Here is an 18,194-nt window from a genome sequence, read left to right on the forward strand (position 1 = left end):
GGCAGCGACAACAAAAAGTGTCACAACACAAAGACTTCCTTCTCCTGTGTCTTCAGAGCAGAAACATGAACTGCTGAAACAAAAAGAGAAGGGAGAAAAAGGGGATTTTTTTGTCAGACAATCAGCGCAAAGGGGACAAGGAACACCGTGTTCCTCCGCTGGTGGCTGCTGGGTTCTTATGTAAGGCTGAATTCTGCCTGGTAGCAGAGCTCAGCAGCACCGACGCTGTCATACTGATAATTAATACACATGAGCGAGAGGTATGCCCTTGGCGGCTGTGTTCGTTTTGCTGCTGCGCTGTCGAGTTGGGAAGCAGCCGGCGCTCACACAGAACATCAGCGTCACACTCTTAGAGGGGCTATTTCTCATCACTGGAAGGAAATAGAGAACACAGAGTTCTATCCAGTTCCTGCACACAATCCGAGGACAACAACACAACATTTCCACACCAATTTGACAGATCACATCCTTCTTGTTGCGGCTCGAGTGTGAAAAACATATGCTTCCTATTACGCTTCCTGAATTCCAGGTCAATCCTCACGATGCACAGCACCGCATACCTCACCCTGCTGCTGTGTGTGTGTAAGGACTTTTTCCCGACATTACATTACGACCATTTGGCAGACGCTTTATCCAAAGCGACTTACATTATATTACCACCCTTCAAATCTTAAGAGAATCGCTCCCATCTCTCTCTGCTTAACCCTCATTCAATCTCATAATTTGATCAGGTGTGTATCCAGTTAAGAGCAGGGAGGCTGAGAGAGGTGGACAGAACGCAGTGTTGTGGTCCCACAGACCTGAGTTGACACCACATAATGACATACGGCTTTAGAATGTGTCACATGAGATGCCATGAGTTATATAGGGGCAAAAGCTATGAACATTATGTCAGTTAATGGCTGCGTCAGATGGCAGTAGAACCTGTTCCCTCCGTGTCCCAGTGCAGGTCAGGTGAGCCGTTACTGCAATCCCCATCATCTTTTATTTGCTGAGATAAGTTTGATGAGCTGTGGGCTCTTTAAAGTTACAGCGCCGTGGCAGTTTAAGAGCATCTTATGTCTCTAATGTGTTATATTTCCTGCTGAAACAGGATGGCCGGGGTGGAATCATTAAACCATGTGAACCAATAAGGGATGGGAGCGAGATGTAGCAGGAGTCGAGGGTAAAAAGAATCTGTCAGGGTTTATTATTATTTGGAGTGTTTATTTAAGAGCGGTGATATAGTGTGAGGTCTACTTTACAGTGTTACCAGAGAGGAGATGGGATGTTTATGATAGAATACAACAGTTTAACTGTGTTGGGAAATGGGCAACACGGTTAGAAAGAGGTTTTTCAGTTCTTTGCCACTTTTAATGAGCCCATATTATACAACTACTGCTACTTAAGGCAAGAATCTGTGTCCATATGCTCCGCTACAATGCAGACAGAGAGACCGGAGAACACTTTTAGGGCGCTAAAGTAGTCCGTATGCCTTTTATGTCACACATGTTTACTCAATATGTGAAATCCAGACTGCCTCTCAGTCGGTCTAAGCCTCCGGGCCTGGAGCACATTTGTTACACGTAATCGCAAAGAATGTAACCTGGATCAGATTTGGCTAAGAGGAAAATATCCACATCTTTATAGCGATCACGCCAAACAGAAATACAGTGTGTGTGTGTGTGTGTGTGTGTGTGTTTGAGAGCGAGTGGGAAGCAGGTGAAATGTGTTGTTGACTTCTGATTCTGAACCTCCTGACCCCTCCGACTCGGCCGCGTGGCTTGGCAGGAAGTCGTTGGCTCAGAATGAGCTTCCTGCCACGATCCGTCTGAGCTAAAAACACTTACGGCGAGTTTGGCTCCTCGCTCGCCACAGGAAATAGATATCCTCTAACAATCTGCATCCAGGAAGTCATTTGACCCTCTGCCAAATGGAGAGGAGAAGAAGAGCATGATGGGATTTGCCGTTTCCTCCTTGAAATAAATCCATCAGACAAAACTTGTACCTCTTTAAATAGTCATTTATTTATTTAGGTGGCTATCCATAATCAATACAGACAAAAGCAATATTTGACTACCAGAATTTATAAATCATCATAACCATCTCTCGTGAGCATCACAATAAACAGTATATCGAAGTATGTACAATGGAAGACAAAGAGACATTCAAACTGTTTAAATAAGTCTGTGTGCGTGAGCGGAGAGAAGGGGAGAGAGTGGCGGACATGGAGGTTGAAGTTCCCGGTGACAACAAACAATCGTCAGAGCGAAAGATGTACAGAAAGAAAAAAAAAATCACAAACGCGATGTTACATTTGGTTCCACGGTTGTAAACTAGATTGTATTCATGTCGCCGTTGCATATGTGTGTGTCGACAAGGCAAAGAGAGCTCTATAATAAAATAGACAAGAGTATATTATATTTGTGTCGTCATGGAGACTGTGTGGGAGAGAAAGCATACATTTACACTTTACAACCCCCAAAGAAAACCCCGCCCCCCCTTTTTAAAAAATACGTAGGCCAAAGTCTTTACACAGGAATATCATTGCAACATAGGTCAAATCTAGGTCATCTATGTATTTCCAATAGATTATTTTAGTTAAACTCTTTATGTACATAATATACACATTCAAAACTCTGAAGATAAATACGGCTCCAAAATTGTTATCTAGCAAACTCTGTCAAAACTTCTTCAGCGATACATTCAGACGTGGTAAATGTTCTACAATCTACGCTATGAAAAAAACCAAGGGTGGGGGCAGAGTAGGGGGCAGCGCAGTGAGCCAGTAGGGGGCAGCGCAGCTGGCCACGCCCCAAAAAGCACAACCCGGCGCTCTTGATTCGGAATTCTAATGCTTTGAAGCTACGTCCTGAAGCGTACGTACATACTACAGATACTGTTTATGTACTTTCAGTTGTAGTAGTAGTAAAAGGCCGTATACTATATATATATATATATATATACTATACCCAGCTCTTATTCTCTGATTATATTACATAAATACTTGAGTAGGAACCGGTAGCAAAGTCAGAACACTGCTGATGATACCCAACCATGCGAGGGATTATTGATTATGGGGAATTGCCAAATCCTCTGGCAGCCATATTGGTACGTCTCAATGTAACTGCTGCATTCACAGGATCGCACGCAATATTTGACATTTTTGACATTAAAATACTACATTGGTTTTTTTTGCCGATTTGTATCAAAAATATTTGATTTCTAAAAACATTTCACCTGGATTTTAGATTTCAAAGGACTTCCCGCAGCAAAGTGGAGATTGAAGCAGTTACTTACAGTACAGTATGTGCCGGAGGAAGGAAAAAAACTGTCTGTCTGCATTTTTATTAAGTTTTTCGATTGATTATTAATAATTTAAGTTATTTAAATTATTAATAAAATTACATATATATATTAAAAAATGTCTACATAATAACTGAAAAATTCTGGATTATTTAAAACAAAAAGTCTAAAATAAACATTACCCAGTAAAAACTCAACCTACACCACAGCAAAGCTTTCCAACTCCTCCTACTAGTTTGCAATCTTTTGGATTTTCTAATGAAGCTCCTCCTCTTCCTCCCCGGGCACCGCTAACACCGTCGACCCTGTTCCCTTTCGCTTCGGCTGCTGTCCTTTCCTGCCCTATCCTGTCCCCGCCCCCGACATCGTTTGTACCGTGAAATGACGATCCTGGCAACAGTTGGGTTTTAAGGTAGGAGTGTGTGAGGTCTTCAGGCTGTAGTGACTGAGGATGTGAGGGAGGTACAGTGCTGCTGTGGGGTTTGATCTGATCTCTACAGACATGCACGACTTCTTTAAAGACATTTAGAAATATAACTCTTTAAAGTCCAGCGCTTCCATCAGACACAAAAATAAAGTAGGTTAGAATAAATAAGTACTTAGTAATTAAGAAAATACTTTACGATAAATCAGATCTCAAGCAGCCCCACTGCACAATTCTGAAGTTATATCTATACATCTGAATGGTAAACTAGGCTCTTTAAACTTTGCACAAGCGAATAACAATATAGAGATGTAGGTCCTAACAGACATAATAGAATATTTATCTCCTTTCGTAGAAAACATAAGGACAGTATAGACATTAAGGCATTGGATACGTCATCTCAGACATTCATCTTCCAAAAATAAATAAGATATCTCATCTAAATATAGTTCTATACTCAGTGTACCTCTCAGGCCTGGAGGTGGGGGCCCTCATTGCTAAAGTCATGTGTTCACTGTCACACCAGTTGGTCCTACATTGTCTCAAATACACACACACACACACACACACACACACTCACACACGCACACACACACATACTTGCGCGTGTATACGGGTGGCCATAAAACCGCCCTCAAGTAAATAAATAGCATCAGGGTACCATTACAGTTTGTTGTTGTTGTGACGAGCTTCGTCTCTGTGCTTGGGCGACAATTTGGGTCACAGAAGAAGAACACACACAGTATATATACAGTTTGTATATCCACCCACACACACACACACACATACACCTGTCCTGCCTTTCATGAGATGCATAGAGGGTGACCTGCTTGTTTTGTGTGTGTGTGTGTGTGTGTGTTTGCGTGTGCGTGTGCCTGTGCCTGTGTGTGTGCGTGTGCCTGTGTGTGTGTGTGTGTGTGTTTGTGTGTGTGTGGTCGTTGTTGAGAGTCCAGACAGTATGTAGGGCTCGCGGGAAAGGGCCGAGTTGATGTTTTTCCAGCAGCAGGTCGGTGAAAATGAAGAGAGCGAGCGAGAGAGAGACGTTCCCTCAGTCTGAAAGAGACAAACCACAGACACAGAAAGGGTTAATACAAACAGCCAACACAGGGCTTTCCCATCATTGTTCCAGGATATGCAGGCAACCCAAGCATTTGATATTCCACATTAACCCCTCCGGCTGTGGATAAGCAGCATCCCGTTACACAAATTCTACTCAAATATTTGATATGTAAAAAAACTCAAACACAAACGAACTCTGCGGTGACGCTCGCCGTGTTTCATATTGACTGAAGGCACGAATAATACAGACGCCAACGCGCCTCCTTCCACCCATGGACTCCACATCGCTTGACAGACAATCGCGCTTTTGTGACGTCCGTTGTGCAACGGCGCAGAAACGTTCGCAGGGCCTGAAACACCGACAGCTTGGGTCAATATTTGCTCGACAAAAGCAATTCTGTGCTTATTCATAATGAACTCCAGCGACCTTAACCCTTCCACAGCATGCTGAGGATGATGATGTCAATCCATTTATGCAGGAATTTACATTTAGTGCGCCTGGATGGAAACCGAGTTTTGATCAATAGCTTTTGAAACTTAAGTCAGAAATCTAAATAAATCATTTCCCTAATTCCTTGGGTTCTTCCCCATTCGTCCATACAGGCCACGCCCACACATGTCACAATATTTGAGGAGTGTGGACCAAGCCGGACAAAATGTTCATCTTAGTTTTCTGATTTTCCACACCGTTTTTTGCCACGATTGGCTGCCAGAGTGGAGTAGGCGTGGCTACAAACGCGCTGTATCTCATGAATGAATCAGTCTAGTGGAACCAAACTCGGTGTCAGGTGCCAAAGAGATTTGTCGGTCTGTGGGTCTTATTCAGCGTGAACCTGTTCACCACAATAACTCGCAGGACAGAACAAAATAAACAGGTTGAATAACAGGAACGCGGCGTGCTGTGCCGGCTCAATGAATCTGTTTTCCTCCGCATTCCCGCCCGTTTGTCGCCCGGTCGTTGCAGACTGCTTACGAAAACTGTCACCTGGATGTAAACAATGGCCCTGCAGTGACAATCAGCTGGTTCAGAATAGAATGATGGAATAACTGTTTTCACCCAGGGAAGCCTGCGGGGTGGGGGTGGGGCAGGCGGGGTGGGAGGGTGGGACGCTCGGCAACTGTTGTAATTACATAATCTTGGGATGGAGAGTGATGGGAGGTTTAGGGGTGGGGGTGGGGGGGGGGGAGGGGTGTCTCCTGCCTTGTTGCCATGGACACACGGCGAGCAGACGAGGTCCTGCAGCGGTGGACTGAGGAGCAAATGAGAGAACGAAGCTGTGGTAGTGATGGTATTGTGACGATGCACGGTTTCCTGTTTCCTATTCCTTCATTTGATAATTTTAAGCGTTGAGAGTGTGATGGTTGGTTTTGGGGTGGAGGATATGGGAAAATATCCACATCTGCTGTTGTGGTGTTCGTATGAGAAAGCAGGAAGGATTTAGTTGAAGTCAGGCTGAGGGGGGGGGGGGGGCCTGGGTGAACTGAGAGCTTCCAGGAAAGGCCGCAGTCCAGCAGTGTGGGGCTTAAGGCCGTTAGAGGGGTCATCAACTGTGTGTGAATGTGTGTGTGTGTGTGTGCGGGAAGGGGGACAAAAAGGGGACCGAAACACGTTGATCTACCCGGGAAGTGGCCTCCCTGGCGTCAGCACGTCAAGATCACCGCGAGGACAACATCCCCGCCGCACAAAGATTACATGGTGTGGTTCATGGGGCCGGCGAACATCTATGGCTCTGCGGCGGACGGGAAGCCTTGAAGCAGGCGGCGGGGAGCCACAAGAATGCGCCGCGGTCCTGGCTGTTTTTGTTCGTTTCCTGAAAAGTTGCCATTTTTGGAGACGCGCGGCCGTCACCTGACGACAGATGTCACCAGATGTCACCAGTTTGGAAAACAAAACCATCACCGGCGGGAGGCAGTAGTCGAGTGGGTAGAGCTTCCGCTTAAGAACCGGAGGGTTGCCGGTTCGAGTCCCTGCCGAGGTGCCCCTGAGCAAGGCACCGAACCCTCAATTGCTCCCCCCTCTGCGAAGGGTGGTAAATATAATGTAATGTAAGTCGCTTTGGATAAAAGCGTCTGCCAAATGATCGTAATGTAATGTAATGTAATCACTTTGGATTTGGTTTTGGGTCAGGATTCATTCAATTGAAACTCAAAGTTCTTACAAATAGACTTCAGTTCATTTTCATTCTTCGCTGTGATACCAAACTCGGCCTACGCACAATTTTCCGTTGATGCCCACCCTGTACTGCCCAGCTGCTGCCCGTGGGTGCTAACCCTCTGGCTGGTGCTGATCTTCGCCCAGCTCGTCTAATCTCGCCCACAGAGGCTGTAATCTCATCTGGTGCGGCGGCTGGATGAATGTGGGGAACACTGGCCACGCAGCTATCTAGCAGCTAGCGCTTCAGTCTGGAACATCCCGGCCTACTTTAGCACCATGACTGACACGCGCACACACACACACACACACACCCACACCCACACACACACAGGGAGTGTCTGCCTGGAAACTCTGACACAAGAGCCTGCGGTGTTACGTGTGTTTGTTCTCTATAGATCAAGTAACGTGGCATTTCTGGATTTCCTGCCTCGTCTGTTTGCACTGCATTGTAATGTTTGCGAGACATCTGCATTACTTCAGCTTTGATGCGGATGTAAATAGACTATTTAAGAGCTTGCGAGTGTATGCATGCATGTGTGTGTGTGTGTGTTTGCAGCAGGGTGCAGCAGCAATGGCGTGGCACAATAAGAGAGTGTGAAGAAGAGAGTGAGGGTCCGAGTGTGTTAGCTTGGGCCTCTTCTTCTCCGATTCGCCGTTCCCTCTCTGTGTCAACACACACCGTGTAATGACAGCCGACTCTACTGAGCATGCCCAGAGCTGCTCCGAGCGTGTAAGGGATGCATGGCTGCGCAACTAGACCTCGCCGCCTTACGTCTCTCCCCTGAATCACAAACAACTTACATCACCGGAAGTGTGTGTGTACGCTGGTCGGCGGGGGCCGCGCTCGGACCTGCACGATGACAGCATCAGTGGGGTTACACGCCGGCGGGATGCTGAGATGAAGCGGGATTTGACACAGCGGACACGCAGGGCTCTAATCCGGCCGACGAATTACATACATCCACGCACGCACACACTCAGTGCTGATGGCCGTGCTCTCTGTGGCCTGTGGGTGCGGCAGATGGCGGGCCGTCATTAGTGGAGGGATAGTTAGTGAGTGAGTGAGTGAGTGAGTGGGTAGAGATGTGTATGTGTATGTGTGTGTGTGTGTGTGTGTGTGTGTGTGTGTGTTGGGGGGAGGGCTGTGAACCTACACAGGTATGCATGTATTTGTTCGCGAGATAGTGTGCATGTGTGTGGATGAGGCAACGTGTGTAATGAGAGTGTTTGCATGTGTGTTGAGATAGGGGGCAGAATGGCAGGTGTTTAACCCTCCACCCCCTGCCTCAACCACACACACACACACACACACACAAACACACACACACAGGACCATCTGTCACCAGCACTCAGGAGGGACTCAGCAGGGCTCTGTCTTGGAACCTCTTCTAACCCCGTCACACCGGTTCCGCACAAAAATTGCAAAGTATGAACCAGCAGTGGTTTGCATGCCGTTGTGTTGACTGACAGCGCGGCTCAGTCACCTCTGAGGAGGCTCTCACGTGGTTCTGGGGGGCAAATGCTAAATTCCACAAGGTGTTTGGTCAAGCGAGGCCGATCCTGACTCAACCACATCCGCCTCCGGAGCGGCACTGCCAGGTTTTCACTCCGGCCGAACGCCACATTAGGAGTTGGCAGGATCTAATAATGTGCGTCAGGTACTGAGGTGTTTGTTTTGGCAGGAGAACTGGCTTCTAGGTCACAGTGACACAAGAGGCCCAGGTGTGGCGTACTGAGAAACACCACATCAAAGGCCGCTGCCGCGAACACGGCGGCACACTTTGACCCCCTTCACCTCACCTTGCCTGCAGCGGGACAGAATGTCCAGTAAACAAGCGATCAGCTCCAGAGTTCCCATAATGCACCTTTGTTGCGTAGGGACTGGCCAAGGAGTTTGTTTGTTGCTTTAAAAAAGAAAAAGCTCTGGCCCCTCCTCTCTCTTCTCCGTCTCTCCCCTTGCTCCCTCGCTCCCTCCCTCGCTCGCTCTCTGCTGGTCTTACTTCTGCTAAGTGAACAGCCTAATGAGGCAGAAGGGCAGCGGGCAGCACGTGCCATCCTCCTCCATTATGCACACATTCATTCACTCGCCCACAAACACTCCAGCAAGCAGCGCTGGAAAACAAAACAGTCTCTCTCCCTCTGTCTCTCTTCCTCTGTCTCTATGTCTCTCTCCCTCTCTCTCTCTGCACATCTCTGCCTGCCAAGTGTTCATGGACGCAGGCAACGGCACTGGAAAAAAAAGAAAGGAAAAAGATCCCAAGAGAAAAACACACACACACACCCCCGACTGCTCTGCATGCGTACGTGCCAGAGTCCACATGTATGTGCTTGACTCGTCTCCCTCCCTACTCCGCTCTCTGCAACACGTCAGCCGCATTTGAAAAAGGGAAACGCTAAAGCTCAGCGTTGTTGATTCTAAATAATCAGCAGGGTTCGTGTTTATCATTAAAAACACGTACGGCCCTCCATTCCTCTCCGTGCTCCTTTTGCACGGCGGTGAGAACATTGCGAGCTCTCATATTCGTTTACGCGACATCACTTACTGTAAACTAAGACTGACGCGTGTCGTCCCGGAGCAGGAAGCAACAACGCTCGAGTGGATCAGCTAACAAACCAGAGGGTCACGTCCTTCTCATAACGGTAACTTCACTCTATACGTGTAGTGCGTTCCTGTGAACATCCCTCTCTCCCGTGTGGGGGCGGGGGCGTGGGGGGGCGGGGGCATCGCAGAGACATAAAAGCCGATTTCTATTCAGGCGGCCTGGAGCTGGGGACAAAAACATGGCCCCTCTCACAGAAACGTGCTCGGCCAGGAATGCGGACCGTGACATCTAGTTACCTGATGGCCGCACAACAACACGCCCACTCTGCTGCCTGCAAGGACAGCACACAAACACATATCCACTTGTGCCGGGCCTCACATGTTGACCTGAGCCCCCGACGCGTCCTATAAACAAACGGCGTGGGGACAGAGGGTCAGACTCGCTCCGTGTTTACGCCGCGTGCTGCTCTACCCCCGCAGTCTGCAGCTTTTACTTGATCACTGGGGTATTCTGGGACGTGATATTGATCGGCGGGTGGTGGGAGCAGAGGGTCCACAGAGGTCACATTGATGTGAATACATCCTAATGCTTACCCGACTGCACATCAACAGCCGGAAATGCCTGTGGCTCAGGGTGACATTACAACTGACACGCAGCCGTCACTACCGTCTCTGAGTCAGTGCTTTGGCATCAACCACAGCGCTGCGACTAATAATAACCCAACGTAAACCATTGTTATAGATAAACAACTGTCTAAGTCCTCTGTTTCTGTAGTCGCCCCGGGCTGAAAATGAATCTGCAGCCTTCAATCTTGTTAAAATCAACTTTCATTCATATTAAAGAGTTGCTGGGTCAGGAGTGTTTTGTGTGTGTGTGTGTGTGTGTGTGTGTGTGTGTGTGTGTGTGTGTGTGTGTGTGTGTGTGTGTGTGTGTGTGTGTGTGTGTGTGTGTGTGTGTGTGTGTGTAGTCATGACGAGCAGCAGCAGCAGCAGCAGCAGCAGCAGCAGCAGCAGCAGAGAGGCAGCGTCCTGCTCTCTCGCTGTGCTTGTTTACTTCAAAGCTGCCAGCCTGGTCACGTTTCTTAAGAGCTCGTGCTGCCTTCAGCGCTGCGGGGAAATACGGGGACTGCAAACTGTGAACGTTCCACCGGCTCGGTGAAGGAGAAAGGCTCTGCTCGTCGCCGTAACGACGCGGCATACGGTTACAGTGTCACTCCATTTCTACAGTAAACACGACTCGTGTTACAGGTTCTGTGACAAAGCTGAGCTGCCAGCTGAGGAGGACCTGAGGGAGCTTTGAACTCAGACACAGAGCCAGTTTGAAGTGGAATCAGGAGGAAAAAGGCGGGCTTGTCCGGAATTTAGGCTTCTTATTAAACTGATACATTCCTCCCACCAATACAACATAACATAAATAGATAATAGATTACATTCTTTTGCTTTTCTTTAATTCATCTAAGTAAACACTAACAACATCTCAATTGTCGCAGTAATGACAAATCCTCTTACTGAGGCGATACAAAGCCTCTGAGTCTCTCACACAATCTCCTTTCATTAAGTAAGTAAATAAGTCAAATCAATGCAATCTGCAAACAGTCACCTCCAGAAAAACCATGACACATAACACACATTCTTCATCATGTGACAATACATACGAGTTTGTTCTTATCTGTCAGTTGTTTTGTTCAATCCTTCATCTACAGCTGTCACTCACCTTTGGCAGTGGTTGCAGCCTCCTTGAATCCCAAACAGACGTACGGTGCGCCGTGTAATCCGTGGATTCCCCCTTTCCAGCTGCTCGTGGGTTTGAAGCCGACCAGCTCCTCGCATTTCTCCACGTCCCTGTTGTCCAGCAGGTTCAAGGCGATGTAGTTCAGTCCGTTCTGGTAGCCGGACGAGGTCTGCCGGTTCACCGGGCTGCCGTACTCCTCGTCGGAGCCCTCGCTGCTCCGGGACGAGATGTTCTCCACCGAGCTGTGCCTCTTCACCGCCTCGCCGTGCGCAAAGGAGGGGAACACGGGGGTCACGGTGGCGGTGGAGGAGAAGGTCTCGGAGCTGTGGCGCCGGCGTCCCTGCGGATTGGCCCGGATCACCTTCGCTGAGCAGTCGGGGTCCACTGTGGGGGAAGAGGTGGCCTCGAGCAGGAGGACCCCAATGCCTTCTGGGACGCCCTGTTCTTCCAATGAGAGCCTCCTCTCCCTGCTACTCTGGCTGCTGTAGAAAAAAGGAATAGTGGCAAAGATTTAAGATACAATTAAACACTTTGTATTTGTGGACACGCTTCTAAATCAACAATAGAATTGCCCTCTCCCAAAATAACACACACACCTGGCTGTAGTCTGAGGAACAAGCTGTGGAGGCGAGCTCGTCATCCCAAACGTCATCTCAGCGTAATCATTTTTCACTGCATCACCAGAGCTCTTCTCACCAGCCAGACGGTACTCTCTGTCCTCCTCTGAGCCGGGGCACATGGATAACTCTGGGAGTGCGTCCAAACACTCGGCAGGAGTGTTGGACTCCTTGGGCGAGTGTGAGCCCAGCTCCAGGTTCATGTAGTCGGACAGGCAGGATCTCCTGGTGCCGCCGCCGCTGGAACCCAGAGATGAGGACTGGCTCTCTGTGGACACGGTGGAGGGTGGGGACAACCTGCTGCTGCTGAAGTCTATGTTGATGTACTCTCCAGGGCTCCGGGGCTCTCCCGGCGGGTGTTCGTTCATGCTGGGCAGGGTCCTAAGGGTGTCCAGTGAAAGCCTGTTCGGCCTGCCCAGCCTCCCTCTGTAGGAGAGGCTCTCTGCCCGGTTGTGTCTGCCTGGGGAGGGCACAGATGGGCTGAATGAAGAGGTCTGACCTGGACTGGGGTGCATCACTGAGTAGTAGTCAGACTCGTCCTCCTTCTGCCTCAGACTCTGCGGGCTCATCATCACATACTGGCTGGTATCTTCATTCTGGGAGCCCTGCAGTTTGGCAGAGACAGGTAGGGAGCTGGCCTGGTAAGACTGCCTCACTGCCTCACCAGCCATCAGGCCCAGGTAGTAGTCAGGGGGGGTCTGGAGTGGAGGTGGGTTTCCAGGTGACATGTTCATGTACTCTCCATGCCTCTCTGGACTTCCTATCGACGATTTAGAGCCACACCACATTCTCATGTAGCCGCTGTCCTCTAGGGAGCAGGGAGAGTTGGTCTTGTAGGCCCCACTGGCAGCTGCCTGAGGATGGACCCGAGGGTTCACGATCTGCTTAGGGGCTGAGACGCACATGGGGCTCATGGGAACATAGTTTTCACCCTTTCCTGACTGCTCACGCGCTACACCTGGCGTCATAGGCATGTAGCCCTCCTGAACCAGGTTACTGCTGGAGCTCCTGGATGAACCGATCTCAATGTCTCCGTAATCTTCAGGGTAAGACACTTTGGGTGAGGCAGAGTGAGAGTTCTGACCATTGGACATCCTCATGAGCGTGTACTCATCCAGGGAGGCCGAAGACAGCGGCGCCACCACCCGCCGTTGACGTGGTGTGTTGAGGGAGTGGGTCCTCTTCCTGTAAGCTTTGTCCAGCCCCAGATTCTCAGTGCTCAACCCGGGCCTGCCGCCGTTCCCCCCTTCCATTATCATGTAGCCCGGGTCGTTGACGTCACGTGATGGAGGCGTGCTGCACAAGGAGTCAGGGGTGTCGCTCCTCGTGAGGGAGAGGAATTTGAGGTCCCCAGGACTGGAGCTGAACTCGTCGCACAGGATGAAGCCGGTGTCGCTGAGCGAGCCAGAGATGGAGGCGGTGCAGCTGAAGGGCCGCTTGGTTTTGTCAGGGGTGGAAATGCGAGTTCCCCCTCTCGGAGACATGCTGACGGGGCTGAAGGCGGCTGGAGGGGAGTGGGACACGGGCATGGAGCGGCTGTGGTGCATGTTGGAGGAACTCTCCAGCATTCTGCAGGTGCGCCCACTGCTGAGGGTGTGGGACCTGCTGAGGTGATTCCCAGAGTTTAGACTGGTGGGACTCCCGCTCACAGATATGCACATGTTTCCGTCACCCTCACTGGCTGTTCTTATCCGACACGATGTGAACTTTCTCCCTGGGGATGTGGCTGCCATGCTGTCTGTTCTGGATCTCCTCACCAGGCCCGTCTGACTGGGAGGGAGGTTGTTGAGGTTGCGCCGCGTGGGGACCGAGATGGGGTTGGTGCTGGCAGACTGGCTTTTGCTCCGCGGTCTGAACTCAGACAGCTCCTTCATGGCCTTCATGGCCTCTAAGATGGTCTCGTGGATGTTCTGTGCCACCACCGAGTCCTCTGCTTGCATCCAGAACTCCCCCGGTCCAGTCACTGCTGACCGTCCCACCTCGATGAAGAAAAAGCTGTCCGAGTGGCCACATCTCCGGATGTTCATGAGCTGTAAACTGACAGCAGCTGTCTCAGAGTTCAGTTTGACAAAGCTGATGGTCCTGCTGGACAAACACAGCCTGTAGACTCCCGTCAGGTTCTTGATCTGACCCAGGCCTTTAGATTTTAAGTTAACTTGCCATACCTCCTTATACACAGCTGAGGCTGGAGTGATGAGCCCATAGCTGGACTCCTCAAAGCCCACCAGAGAGGAGGTGGAAGCGGGGCTGTCATACACTTTCCCCTCGGCTATAAGCTCCGTTAAAACCCCGAACCAGCTCTCCTGGTCCTGCTCGCTGTCTGCAGCCACAGCGAAGTACTCGTCCTTGGTGTAAAGGGCGATGAGGTGCTTGTGTTTGGCGTCGGCGCGCATGTTTACGCACAGACAGGAGTCCAAAGTTAATACCCGTTTCGCAGCGGACTTGTTTCTCCATTTCTTCTCGCTTTCAAAATACTCCAGGCGGGCAGGGAAGCAGTCGGTGGCCTCTCGGAGCACGAAAAAGCGCCTGTGTCCGTGTTTCTGCTTCCTCAGGTAGCCGCACTTCTTCACGCCGTTCGTCCCGTTGGATAACAGGTGTCCCCCCGCCGCCGGAGGGCTTGCCATATCTCCACTTTACGCTTCTCCAGAAAAGCAAAGTCCTCCTCGAGGAAAACTAACAGCGATAAAACTTGACAGAAACTCGTTTATGTATCTAATCCATGACGGAAACACCAACGGCCGTGTCCGTTATTCGCCGCAGTTGAACGCAACCGTGCAGGCGGAGCAGCGCGCGCGTGGACTGAACTGTTGGTGGATGAAAACAACATGTGACGCTGCCGCTCTGGAAACACCATAAAACACAGAGTCACGGGGGCGGGGCCTGCTGGAGGGGCCGTGCCTGTCAGTCACGCAGTTCCGGCGCATCTCATTGGTGCGTTGTGTAATTCTCTGTAGATAAGCCCCGCCCCTCCTGTCTAAACAGCTCCCTCGCAAGTGGAAACAGAAATTGGGTAAATCCATTGAATAACATGTTTATCCTCTATATTGCAGTGTGCAGTTAAAATGTCGTTTTGGGAATATACACATGGTTCGGTTTATAGATCTGTTTAAGTGTTTCAGCATAAAATAGTCCCCCTTTAAAGGAACACCTTCTTTAATGTGGATTGTACATTATTTGCCATTGAGAAATATCTTATTTTGATTATTGATGACTTACAATATGCCATCATGTTAAAATATAGCCATTACGTTCTCAGGCACTAACTGTAAACAACCCCGATGCCCCATTTCTTGTTATATAACTTCTGTTGTGTTCTGTTGCCGAGCCTATTTTTAATCCCATGGGTATTCCTTCCCAACTGGAACCCTGCGAATCCTATTTTAAAACCTGGCCATCTCACACAAATACAGTGTCTACATTTGGTAACAATTAATGTCATTATGTCTTTGAAAATGCTGCAGAAAATAGAGCAAGTGTTTTCTGAGAAATGGCGATCATCCGTTATTTCTCAACGCGAAGTAGCTTTATGCTTATGCTGCACTTTTCTGCATATTTACCAAAAAGGTTCCTGCTGAATGAAAAACAGTCTTCTCTCACAGGATGACTAAACCAAGTGCGTCAGAGGCTCAGTGCAGTAAGAAGCTGCAGAAATGCTGCCATCATCTGGCCACTCAGGCTCCCATCTCTGCATACTCGCATGCTGAAGTCTCTCGCCACATTATTTTGGCAATACAATTCATTTTTCCGAGAGAGAAGCCATTGGAAGCAGCGGTGAAAACAGCATTCAGGGTGACTGTATTAGGCTGTGAAGGGTCTGTGAGATGATGGGACGTAAACAGGAGGGTGCAGACATCTGTTCATCAGATCATCTCGGTAATTATGTTAGTAATTCTCCCTCAGATCTTTTCGGTCATTAATCATGTCCATGTCGCTCAGGAGGGTCAGAGCCGTCGCTCCCTGGTGACACCCTTCCCAACACACACTGGGATTGTTTTTTGTAATCCTTGTACAAGCAGGGGGGGGGGGGGGGCTGCTCTATCAACATCTTATTAATGAGTGTGAAATGTTGTTCATCCCCACCCCTTTTAAACAAACACATAGATACCATAGATTAAGTGTAATCCCGGTCCCTGTCTCTAATCACTATTGTTCTCATCATTGTTATTGTCGATGCTGGTGTGTCTGTGATCCCTGCTCCTGTTTTGTGTTGATTTATTGCGGTTAAGCTGGACCCTAACCATGTGTTTTGATCTTAAATCGCCACCTCCAATCTGTGATATGAGCAAACACATAAACACCTCCACCAGGATTTAGTGACACGCTGTATTATACGCAGAATGAGGTAAACACAGAGGAAACAAAGTGATTATTGCAGACACACAATTGCAAAGACATGGCAAGAACACTGAGGGAATATTACAGATTAACTGTTGATAATTGTTGTTTTGCCATTTGTTTTTCCAGATTATTTATAGGGAAGTGCTACACAGTTACATTACATTACATTACGAGCATTTGGCAGACGCTTTTATCCAAAGCAACTTACATTACATTACCACCCTTCGCAGAGGGGGGAGCAATTGAGGGTTTCGGTGCTTGCTCAGGGGCACCTCGGCAGGGGCTCGAACCGGGGCTCGAACCGACAACCCTACGGGTCCCAAGCGGAAGCTCTACCCACTGACTGCCTCCCCAGTTATTGCATGTTCCCGTGCACTCATATTATTCCCAGGAGAAAGGCCCACAAGTTTTATGTGTGTCTTCCTTTTCCGTCTATTAGGTCCCTCTGTTTTGACTTTTGTTTGTCTGAAGATGAAACTTTCAAATTCATATCCAAATGAATCACTTTACAGAAATAGGAATATGGATCACTTAATGGCATGTACAGTACATTTTACTTTATTCATTCTTTTCATCTGAGTTATATCTGAATTCAAACATTAACCAGTTAAAGAGGAATCGACAATAGTCCACGATACATTTTAAATTGTAGCTGTTCTGACTGAATTACCTCAGCCTGCAGTTATGTAGGAATACTCTGGAATCACAGCTAAATACTGGTGACAGTACAAGTTTGCGGAAGGTGAGATTCCCTCTGGGCTCTTTACTGGTAACCTGACCTGATGTCCCGTTAAGACTGAGCCACTCTGCACCTATTGGATCAGTGGCGTGGATAGAAAGTCTTCTCGGCTTAGTGCCTTCAGGTTGCAAGATCCTCAATCAACAAATCTACTTTACTCTGTGTAAACAAACAGCTCAGTGAACGAGAAGGTCATACGAGAAGTGTTAACCCTAATGACCCTAAATGTGTTAAGCACAAGAATTGCAATATTTTGGAGGTTTTGGATGAGTAACAGTATTGTTAATAATGTATCAGCCACTGAGATGCTTGTAGTGCAGATTGTGCTCAGATATTTTGCTGTTAAACACTGGTGGAAAGTCCAGAAAAATGAGGAAAACTGTGACTTCACTCAGCTTTGTTACTCTAAAGAGGTTTGTGACATTAGAGACCACTTGTGACTGTGACCTTTAACCTCTCACACATGCAGTTCGGTGCTTAGAGGCGTTAATCTTCTTACTTGAAACAAGTATGTTTATGGTCTTGTGCCCTAAGGTGACACCTGTAAGCCAGAAATGGATGAAAGTTCTCAATGTTAAATCACTGCACACACACAACCCCATTTGATTTAAGACCCACATGACAACTCTTAACCCGGGGATTATATCTTTCCTGAAATACGCACAAACAACTGCTGGTTAACTCATATTGGACCTTGATAAACAGGTTCAGACTCAGACTACAGTGACACAAATTAATGATTGAAGTCGTTAAGAGACACTGGAAGCTGCTGATTTACGTGTGTTTGACGTACAGTACAAACTCACAGACAGTAAACAGGCTAGCTGAAGCTTTTGAAACACAACATAGTACAACACTCCAACCTAGTGGCTGCTTTAAACACTACAGGTATGAGTGCAGTGAGATTGTATCTTCTTGCAAATTGTGAATTGGAATATATTTTCTAAACTTAAGGTGAAGAAAAATAATTTTAAAATGTTTTATAAATTATTGGTGCTGTTAATTTTAAAAGTATCAATGTCAGAAGTTCAATACATTTAGGTTTTGACGTCACATTTTTTTTTCTCGCGGTCAAACCTAAGATCCGTTTGTACTTCCATCCTTTCAAAATAAGAGGTGTGCTTACTAATATGTAACCTTTTGACTGATAAAAAATGGAAAAAGTGACGAAACTAAAGTGCATTATTTAAAATTGAAATCCAATTACGCGTCCTCTCGTTTCAACGCTTTGTTCGACGCTGCGTAGCATTTTAGTGTTTATTAAATGAAAAATATTTTCCTTCTACTTTTAACTTCCGGTGTC

The 18,194-nt window shown here is 48.1% G+C and overlaps 1 protein-coding gene across 2 annotated transcripts; it reads right to left on the reverse strand.

Annotated features, from left to right (window-relative positions):
* Window positions 1–2,497: 2,497 nt before the first annotated feature.
* Window positions 2,498–14,650, reverse strand: LOC143002340 (insulin receptor substrate 2-like). Of its 2 annotated transcripts, none has more exons than XM_076152383.1 (3): window positions 11,794–14,650; window positions 11,180–11,676; window positions 2,498–4,762 (listed from the first exon to the last, which is right to left on the reverse strand). In XM_076152383.1, exons 1-3 carry the CDS (start codon window positions 14,436–14,438, stop codon window positions 4,758–4,760), a joined length of 3,147 nt encoding a protein of 1,048 aa, XP_076008498.1. In that variant the 5' UTR covers window positions 14,439–14,650; the 3' UTR covers window positions 2,498–4,757. The 2 variants fall into 2 exon arrangements, with proteins under 2 accessions (XP_076008498.1, XP_076008497.1); XM_076152382.1 differs by having other exon boundaries at window positions 11,180–11,679.
* Between the last annotated feature and the right edge of the window lie 3,544 nt (window positions 14,651–18,194).

Source organism: Genypterus blacodes, unplaced genomic scaffold (genome assembly GCF_046128005.1).
Source record: "Genypterus blacodes isolate CSIRO-AG114 ecotype Tasmania unplaced genomic scaffold, CSIRO-AGI_Gbla_v1 ptg000056l_1, whole genome shotgun sequence".
NCBI classification, from domain to species: Eukaryota; Metazoa; Chordata; class Actinopteri; order Ophidiiformes; family Ophidiidae; genus Genypterus; species Genypterus blacodes.

Coding starts and splice junctions, on each gene's coding strand:
- LOC143002340 (XM_076152382.1), bottom strand. CDS start 14,438: ATGGCAAGCCCTCCGGCGGCGGGGGGACACCTGTTATCCAACGGGACG. Junction 11,680..11,793: donor GTTCCTCAGACTACAGCCAG/GTGTGTGTGTTA, acceptor TTTTTTCTACAG/CAGCCAGAGTAGCAGGGAGA.